This window comes from Lepidochelys kempii, chromosome 1 (genome assembly GCF_965140265.1).
Source record: "Lepidochelys kempii isolate rLepKem1 chromosome 1, rLepKem1.hap2, whole genome shotgun sequence".
NCBI lineage: Eukaryota > Metazoa > Chordata > Testudines > Cheloniidae > Lepidochelys > Lepidochelys kempii.
In genome coordinates, this window is record NC_133256.1 from 286,301,540 (window position 1) to 286,311,611 (window position 10,072).

The 10,072-nt window shown below is 41.4% G+C and overlaps 1 protein-coding gene across 2 annotated transcripts; it reads right to left on the reverse strand.

Moving 5' to 3' along the window:
• Positions 1-497: 497 nt before the first annotated feature.
• On the reverse strand, positions 498-9,322 carry SLC35E3 (solute carrier family 35 member E3). Of its 2 annotated transcripts, XM_073327830.1 has the most exons (5): positions 8,675-9,314; positions 7,727-7,837; positions 5,444-5,602; positions 3,620-3,702; positions 498-3,111 (listed from the first exon to the last, which is right to left on the reverse strand). In XM_073327830.1, the coding sequence occupies exons 1-5, from the start codon at positions 9,062-9,064 to the stop codon at positions 2,925-2,927; spliced, it is 930 nt and encodes a 309-aa protein (XP_073183931.1). In that variant the 5' UTR covers positions 9,065-9,314; the 3' UTR covers positions 498-2,924. The 2 variants fall into 2 exon arrangements, with proteins under 2 accessions (XP_073183931.1, XP_073183929.1); XM_073327828.1 differs by lacking the exon at positions 5,444-5,602 and having other exon boundaries at positions 8,675-9,322.
• Positions 9,323-10,072: the final 750 nt, after the last annotated feature.

The following is a 10,072-nucleotide window of genomic DNA, read 5'->3' on the forward strand; positions in this document are numbered from 1 at the left end:
CTATGCAAATTGGTGAGGCTTTTTATCCAACATTTCCCAGGAAAGGGGGGGTGCAAGTGTTGGGAGGATTGTTCATTGTTCTTAAGATCCAAGGGTCTGGGTCTGTAGTCACCTAGGCAAATTGGTGAGGCTTTTTACCTAACCTTGTCCAGGAAGTGGGGTGCAGGGTTTTGGGAAGTATTTTGGGGGGAAAGACGCGTCCAAACAGCTCTTCCCCAGTAACCAGTATTAGTTTGGTGGTGGTAGCGGCCAGTCCAAGGACAACGGGGGGGAATATTTTGTACCTTGGGGAAGTTTTGACCTAAGCTGGTAAAGATAAGCTTAGGAGGTTTTTTTCATGCAGGTCCCCACATCTGTACCCTAGAGTTCAGAGTGGGGGAGGAACCTTGACATCATGTAATTAAATTAACTATGTATCAAGGAATCTATTTAGCCCATGATTACGCAAGTCTTCCCTGTTTAATATTTTGAAACATTTGACAAAGACAGACAAGAGAGAAATTCAAGAATTGTTTTATTCATCAGTCATACTAGGTAAAACCCAAAGTAGAACTGTTAACTATATGAAAAAAATCCAGTCACTTCAGTGACCTACAGAACTTGTACATTTTCCAGCAACAGTATTTATGATGTAGCCTTTTCAGTCACCAATGCTTTTGAATTACTTACTTAATTTTCTTTTGCCATTTTGAAGATCAGATGCTGTGGTGAAAATCATTTGCACCACCAAACATTTTCATTCAGTTCTTTTCTCGTTATATACATCAATCCCATCTCAGATTTTGTCATCACATAGGCTTTTCAGGCATCTTATTTCTAACCCTAAGAATGTCCTTGTGGTGTATTTACATTTTAGAAGAGCTTGTGCACAGCACAAATCATTGCAAACTCTTTTCTCAGTGCATGTACTGAAGAATATGCACCTAAAGACTGCACTGTTCTGCACATATTTCTCAGCAGTCCATATTTGTCTTTAAATTCTAACAAATTATAGATTTATAAAAATGTATACAAAAGAAATTTTCCTTGAACCTGTACAATGCCTCAGATACCATTGGTAAAGATGTCAACTGTTTAGAATACTGAAACAACAGAGTAATCTGATGTAAATTTAAGCTACACAAGAGAAATTGTTTTTAAAAACCAAACTCCAAAAACTGAACAATGTACAAGCCTGAAAACAGGCCTCATTGTAAAAATAACTTGATTGAGATTGCTTCTTGCACATTATGATACCATTAAGGTTTCTGATAATTTAATCTGTAAAAAAAGTTTAGAAGAACTACCCACCCAACCATTTATGTTGGTGGCTGTAAAACCTAAACACGTTTCTGTTCATATGATTTTCCTCTTTAAAGCAACTATAAATAAATGAAGATAAAACAACAAAATGCCAGTGCAGTAATGCAAATAAATTCTAATCACTTGCCAATCTGGCAAACGTATGTTTCTACCATGTTTACTGAAAGCAGGAAAATTGATGTAACTTTCAATTTTCTACAATATGGCCCATAAACCTGCCTTTCCAAATAGCCCAAAAACTATGCACAGCTCTGGCCCAAGGTAATCTTCAAAGCACCCGCAATTTACAGTGGAACCTATGCCCATCCCAAGGTCATCACCTGCTGCAGATTCCCCTGAAGAGATTCTTTCCAGTATATTATGGGCGGCATGACAGAAATTAAATTTTTCAGCAACCCATTGGCTTTTCCCTATACAAACAGTAACAATGGTAGGATATAGGATGCAAATATAGGATGCACCTTGCCCTTTTGAGGTAACTACAGGCGCACATTAGAGAAAGGATTAGAACAACAGGAGGTTCAACTCCCACATCCTACCTACTTAGATTTTTTAACTTAAAGATTTCTTTGGACCGAGTCTTGGCATAGTTTATCTGCTGCCCAAAACAGGTGGGTGTTTGTGTTCTTATTTACAAAACCATTTTCATTTGGCAATTAAAGCAAGCTATGTAGCTTTACTAAGCCCACAAAGGTTCAAAAAGTCTTGTGAAAGTCCATTTTTGACACTAGAAAATCATGAAGCAGAAACAGAATGTTTTCCAAAACACTAGTGACTTACTAAATATCCTGGTAGATCTACAGATGAACTTGAGCTGCAAAGTTCAGAGCCAGTTTCCAACTTTCCCAAAGTTTGGGGTGTTTGGTTTTGGTTCAAATTGATAACTAGTTAGATCAGTTGCCTGAGTCTCCACTCCACTAATAATTTTATCTGAGCCCTTCCACTGAAAGTTATTCAGGTAGTTATGCCAAACACGTAAGCAAGATGTCAGAATCAGAATTATGTTTGACAGTTTAAAAAAACAAAACACCAAAAAAAACAAAAAAACAAAAAAAGCAAGTTGCCTTTTAATCTACCAGACAAACAGGAAGCATGTGCTGTCATGTACCAGAATATTTGCATATAAGTGTTTCGAACAAGATTTTTTATAATAGTAACACTGGCATGATATCACAAAGGGCAAAATTAATTCCTTCAGCATTTACTGTAACATTAACCAAGATGAGCTCATTTTATTTCAGTGTGAAAGTCGTAATTACTTCTATAGAATTTCCATTCTAATTTGATTTGGACCACTTGATCATTTTTTAAAATGTTACTATTTAAATAGGTTTCAGAGTAGCAGCCGTGTTAATCTGTATCCGCAAAAAGAAAAGGAGTACTTCTCTAAGGTGCCACAAGTACTCCTTTTCTTTTTGCTATTTAAATATAGGCTGGACTAAGATGGCAAATATGTTTTATGTAATGATTCATTTTATTTTTTTTTCCAGCATGATGATCCTGGTGGTAATACTAATACAAATTTTATTTCAGCTATTTTGCCCGTTTTACAATCAGTGCATATCTAATTCCGGTTTTCCTTCCCTTTGAAGGTTTATTTATTATCTCCAGAATATCTTGATTCATGGACGCTGAACCAGTTTACTCTTACTCCCTTCCTGCTCACTAAGTTTGAAATGGGTATAAGCTAAAATGCCTAACAAAGTACACAAAATCCCAAGGACTTGATTAAGTGACAGTGGATCTTTAAACAACAGGTACCCTCCCAACAAAGTGATGCAGAACTTGAAGTGTCCAAACATATTATATCTACACATCTCTGTTAAGGATCATAACAAATAGTCAAAATATTAAAAATAAACATATGAATGCTTAATGGATTCACTATCTATCCCCAAAATGGACATCAATTTGTATTCACACAACTTTTCAATTTTATCTGTGCAATTATAATTAACAACTTGCATTTATGTAACACCTTTCACACAAAGTGCTTTACAAATTAACTGATATTTGATATACAAACAGGAATCACTTTACGCATTTACTATATAGTCACCAGAACATGTGTAAATGTTTTAATACTGTTCTTATGGACATAAAGTTCTTACTACCAAATTAACCAGAACTGTCTGTACATATTGAGAGAAAGAACACTGAGAAACTCAATTGTGCTTTTCCAGTTTTAACATTCACAATAAAGCAGGTAAATTTACCAGCCTATTTGTCCAATGGGCTTTTTTCATTGTGAAATATACTTGGCTGGATACTGCCATTCATCTGAAAACAATAGGAGTGGCCAATAATAAAAGGATACGTGACAGGTGATGTGTTTCCAATGATCCAGTAAATGGACAAGTTTACCATAAAGGCTATTATACCAGACAGCAGCACCATTAACTGTGGATTAATGGACACAGTCAGTAATCTAACATATATTTCTGACCATCTCTAGTTATACCCCAAATTGTTTAATGAGGTTTCTTTACTGTCAAATGCAAATCAGTAAGGTATCACACAAGAGAAGAGAGCAAACAAAAGGCAAACATGAGTTCTAATTTAACGTAGACACTGATGATTTAAGAAGTTCAGAACATGGTCTCAAATGGTGAATTGTGCGTCAAAATGCGTATCTTCTTTCTCTTTACTTGCTATGTCTGAGAAATAGCCCCAGATACTCAACTGCTCTCTCACAAAAATGATGTTCCATAACCATATTTAAGAGATCACAGCTTTTAGATGCAAAACTTAGTTAAGGTTACAGAAATAATTATGAGATCTCTGTCCCATTTGTTGTGACTAATCAGTACCATTAAGAGGGAGATCTTGCACCAACCATTACGTGACATATCACTAACTGGGTAACTGGCACTTTCTAAATTAAAGATACCTCCCGCCTTAGACAATAGTATGTAATGAATATATATTTGAGCCCTGATCCTCTTGAGGGACATCAAGAAGATGAGGATGAAGAAGGAGATTAGAGCCCTCCCAGGACGAAGCAGCTACTGACTGCAGAAGGTAACCACTACCAGCACTCCTCCCCCAGAAATGAAGTCCAAGAGCAGTGAAAGCATTTGCATCTTTCCCACAGTGGAGAGTGACTGCTGGCTCAAGTGTCATTTACATAATTGTACTTTAAAAAACTAGGACAAGCTTCTCGTTGGGAAAAGAAAAATGGTCCAACTCTAGAGGAATGGTTCACAAAATATGGAAGGCTGTCATGGAAATATTAACGCACCAGTTTTGTACCCAGCAAAACACACAGAGGACAAATAGACACTTAGATATTTGGTTACCATTTACTGAATACTCAGAAAAAGCACATTCACCTGCAAATAACGGGCGCAACTGTCAATTTTTTTAAATATTAACATTTGATAGAGGTCTGGTTTGTTAAATATGTGTAATCAGAGATTTTACTTAATTTAATAAAATCATTAGAAATGACATGTTGTAATGATGCTCACTATGAAAGTAACACCCTGTAGAAGAGAGAAATCTGATGACTATATTACTGTATCATGTCTCTATACAAAAGCTCACTGTTGTAATGATTGTTGTGTTTCTAATATTCACATGGCAACTAAAGCTTCCTAAATAAACTGTTTAAAAAGTTACTTATTCCTGAACTTTAGAGGGAGCCAATATCTACTTTTTTCCCCGTTACTAAAATGACCTCTAACCAGAAACAAGAATAAGGCAAGAACACTCTTAGGCCACTTCTACACCACAGGGACTATAGTGACATAACCCGGTAGCATAGACACATCCTAAAAATGGGGTTTTTCTGTCACTCCACCTCCCTGAGAGCTAGGTTGAGAGAAACAGCCACCCATCAATCTAGCTACATTTATGCTGGGTTTAGGATGGTGTAGCTACAGCTCTTGGGGTGTGGATTTTCACACCCCTAAGTGCTGTAGCTATTTTGACCTAAGCGTAGACCAGGCCACAGACAAACATGTTGACAGAGATACTCCTCTCTCACATAGTGGGGATTAAACAATTAAGGGGAGCAGGGAGTGATTCTCTTTCCTCACAGCCCCCATCACATTCGCTGTCAATGACTGTATGTGAAGGTGTTATATTAAGTGATAAGATCACTGGTGTTAAATTAAAAAAATAAAATATAAAATCTTACCACAGCAGAAAGTGTCCAGGGTCCAAATATCCCCCCTTCTCCAAATACTGGCTCAAAGAAGGGTACGATACACAACAACATGGCAGAGGACATTGGTGCCTGATAGTACAGCAACTGCATAGAGTTAACCTGCAACTCATGCTGCTTGGCTCCTACCCACTAAAACCAAGAGATAAAGTTGTTAAACATGAGGAAAATCAAGTCCTCATATAAAAGCAACTTGATTACTAACAAGGGGGGACTCTCACATGGCCGGCACTACATAATAAATAGCATGATTGTTACGTTTTCCACTTCCATTTACTGAACACCAAATATTTTAACCAGATGCATGTGTGTTAGTCTTCCCCCACCTTTTGAGTAGACAGTGGTAAGCCACTGGATGCAGGCATATGAGGAAGGAAGAGAATTGGCTGAAAGAGCTTTTTCATCACAATGTCTGATGGCTAATGCTTGAATCTTCCTCCCTTCATCTTCTCTCTATTCTTTGTCTCCTCACATACTCTATGAGAGGATCTGCCACTTGAGGAAGGAGAGATAAATAGGGGGGTTTGGAAAAAGCTGGCTCCTTTCATTCTCACACCAATTCTAGACGTAGCCTCGCTAGGGCTCAGTATCTTCTTCCAGTAAGAGCAAGCAGTATTACAGAAACTACCTATCTTTTCAACTTTCTACTATTATGGGATGCCTGAGCACAATTATTAAAGTCATAGCTGACTGCATCAAGCTACTTGCATGCAGTTACCACAAATGTGTGTGAAAGCATGCAACATTTGAACAGCGTATTTTAGGCAACTCTTTAGACCAGTGGCTCTCAACCTGTCCAGGAGTCTGATTTGTCTTCAGTACCCCACGTTTCACCTCACTTAAAAAGTGCTTGCTTACAAAATCAAGCATAAAATACCGAAGTGTCACAGCACATTATTACTGAAAAAATGTTTACTTGCTCATTTTTACCATAAAATTATAAATCAATTGGAATATAAATATTATACTTACATTTCAGTGTACAGTATATAGAGCAGTATAAAGTCATTGTCTGTGTGAAATTTTAGTTTGTACTGACTTTGTCAGTGTTTTTTATATAGTCTGTTGTAAAACTAGACAGATATCTAAATGAGTTGATGACCCCCCGGAAGACTTCTGCGTACCCCTGGTTGAGAACCACTGAAAAGTTCATAATGTACCTTAATATGCAACAGCCCTGTAATATATTCTTATGACAGACATTCACAAGAAATAAATTCTAGTAATACTTTAAAGTATGTTTAAATAAAATCTACTTCTAACTGCTGTTACTTTCCCTATGCCCCCACCTTAGTTGACATTTCGATATATATGCTAACAAGCATGACTAACATTTTTATAATTCCAGGGTTTTCCTTCCTTTAATTATACATATACTAAACTTCATTTTGATACTGATTACAACTGAGATTTTCAGCATGTATAATTTAATACAACTCTGTTATCTTTGCATCTATGATTAGTAAAATTAATGTTATAAATGAAAACACTTAGACAAATTATTTTCAAGGCATTGATTTTATATTTTATTGCGCTTAACTATAATAAAGCTAACATTTAATAAAGAGCATTTACTGTCAGTAATGCAGCATTCATTATATAAGAGAATTTACTATACTGAAATAATCTCTGTTCTAAATTAAAATATAACTATAATTATGCTAAATTCTATTTAAGGGCTTTCTAAGAAAGCACAGGACAGAATTTCACCCATAGGCCAACTAGCAGTTCTGCCTCACATGTAATGTTGCACCATGACAGTAACTTTGCTTGTTTCTCCTCTTTTCATAGATTTTTAATGCCAAAAAAGCGCATCACCATCACCTAGCATGACAGTCAATAGAACCTCACCTAGTGATTCTTGTCTCAAGCCCATAAGTTCTGTTTGAGCGATAGCATATCTTTTAGAAAGCTATCCAGTTTTGATTTAAAGACTTCAAGTGACACTCTACCATGTTACTAAGTAAGTTGTGCCAATGGTTATTACACTCACTGTTACAAATGTGTGCCTTAAAATTCTAGTCTGAATTAGCTGAGCTTCGGCTTCCAACCACCGTATCTTGTTATGCCCTTTTCTGCTAAAGAGCTGTGTAGTACCAGAAATCTCTTTCCTACTACTACAGACCATGACTAACTTAAGACATACTATTTCCAGACCACTTAGCCTGCCTCTATTACTTTCTGAAATTTGAAACAAGGTGTCAAAACGTTATTTTTGTTATGAAACATGCATATAGAAAAGAACAAGTTACTAACCACTTGATAAAGGGATGTAACTAGAACACCAAGTGTAGCAAACACCATTCCAAGGAAGTTAAACTTCACATCATAATAGGAATTTAGGAATACACCTAAAGTTATGGGAATCTGTAAGGAAAGAAAATGTTGGCTATTATTTACATTTGCTGCAGATGGAACTCAATGGATTAAAACTTGTTCTCCCCCAATATTTTGGAAAGGTCTGCACACACGTCACCCTTTTATCTGGAGTTACTCAAGCTTTATAACTAGAGATTGTAAAGCTATATTCCGTGATTAAGACATGGCATGAGCTATACACAAATTGTATTTTAAAGTAATAACACTTCGCGTATTTCATCTTTAGAGAATTTTACAAAGATTGACTTGCACTGTCTCCCATGCTGCCTCTCAGGCGCTGGCAAACAGGACAGAAGCCCCATATAACACTGCTACAATCCCTTGATGGTATGAAAAAGTATCGAAGTAGCGTGAAGGCCATCACACTGACCCACAAGAGGTGAGATTCCATGGAGGCCCCTAGTAGCCAGAGATGGGCTGGCGGCATTTGATGATGGGGCTGCGGTTTTGCTCATGACTACCTATTTCAGAGGTTTCCCCGCAGTCCACACAAGCAACAACACCTCGACCCCACTCACCAGCACAAGAGAGAAGGTACATGCCCATTAACCCAGCGCTTCTGCCCAAGGAGCCACAGAACCAGCGACATCCTGGTGACTCAACTAACAGATTTACTCAGTCAGCGAGCGCCAAAGGGACAGGCGGTAACGTGGCTGGAAAGGGGGAAACAACCCTTTGGCAAGGGGCAAGAGGGGAAAGACAGAGGAAGCTGCCTCCCCCCGCGCCGGGGGCTCCCCGATCCGCTCCCCACCCGGTCTCCCCCTGGGGGCTCCCCGATCCGGCCAAGGCAGAGAGGCTGGAAGCGGGGACGGGCCCGGCGCTCACCAGGGTCAGCTTGATGCGCAGGGGGAAGCTCTTGCCGTAGAAGAGGCTCTGGATGGCCACGATGGCCGGCGTGGTCATGGCCTTGGCCAGCTGGTAGGTGCCGATGGTGTTGCTCTGCAGGGACAGGTTGGTGAACACCACGAAGCCGCAGAAGCTGAGCGCCAGGGGCAGCACCTGGCGGGGCCGCAGGCTCTTGGGGGCGAAGACGCGCAGCGCCTGGCACAGGCCGAGGCCGAGCCAGGTGGCGGCGAAGTGCACCAGCGTGAGGCTCAGGTTGGGGAAGCCGAGCCGCACGTAGAGCCACTTGTTCAGGAACACGATGCAGATGGAGGCGACCAGGTTCACCAGCAGCCCGGCCGCCAGCCAGCCCGGCCCCGGCCCCGAGCCCATGGCGCCCGGCAGCCCAGCCGGCGCCCCCGGTTCCTCCGCGCGCAGCCGGGCCGGCTGCCCGGCCAACGAGTACGGAGCAGGCAGCCCGCCCGCAGCCAGCGCACCCGGGCGGGCAGGGGTCGCCGCCTTCCCCCGCCTTCCCCCGCCCACCACCACGCCACAGCGGGGGCGGGCCGCGGGAGCTTCCGCTTGCGGAGCCAGGGGGCGGGCAGGGCCGGCGGAGACAGCCCCGGCCCAAACCCGCCCAGCCCGGGGAGGTCGCTCGCTCGCTCGCGCGCAATCCGTCGCCCCCTGGCGGGAGACGAGCCCTAGGAGCGGGGGTGCTGGGCCGGCCTAGGCAGGGATCGCTAGGAACTGGCCGCGGGTGAATGGACCCCGCTGGGAACGAGGTTTCTGGCCGTCAGAGGAGCGAGGGCCCCAAGCTGCCTCCCAGTCGTGCGTTTGCCTCCCATTAGTCATAATAATTACCGGTAGTTTGCTCGGTTAATGAACAGGACCACACCACAGTGTTGCGAGCGGGGCCTGGACTTCATGACCCGAAAGGTCCCTTCTAATCCTGTCACCACATTCAAAGAAATGAACCCACAGCAAAAATCCCCCCCCCCCCCACACACACACATCACGAATCTGTGTCCCCAGGGTGAGATTGTAACACAGCAAAAATGCCCCCAGACTACCTGACCTGCAGAGAAGAGGTAGTAGCCACTAACCCCTACAGCAAAATCCTTTCCTGGTGGGGAAACAGCTGGAAAATAAAATCTTCCTGAGGGAGACTGAGCAGAAGCAGATCTGTAAATAGCCCAGTGTTGGAGAGCTGAGGCTGGGTTTCATTACCCTAAACCAGGTGTTCTCAAACTGGGGGTTGGGACCCCTCAGGGGGTTGGGAGGTTATTACGTAGGGGGTCACAAGCTGTCAGCCTCCACCCCAAACCCCGCTTTGCATCCAGCATTTATAATGGTGTTAAATATATTAAAAAGTGTTTTTAATTTATAGGGGGCGTCACACTC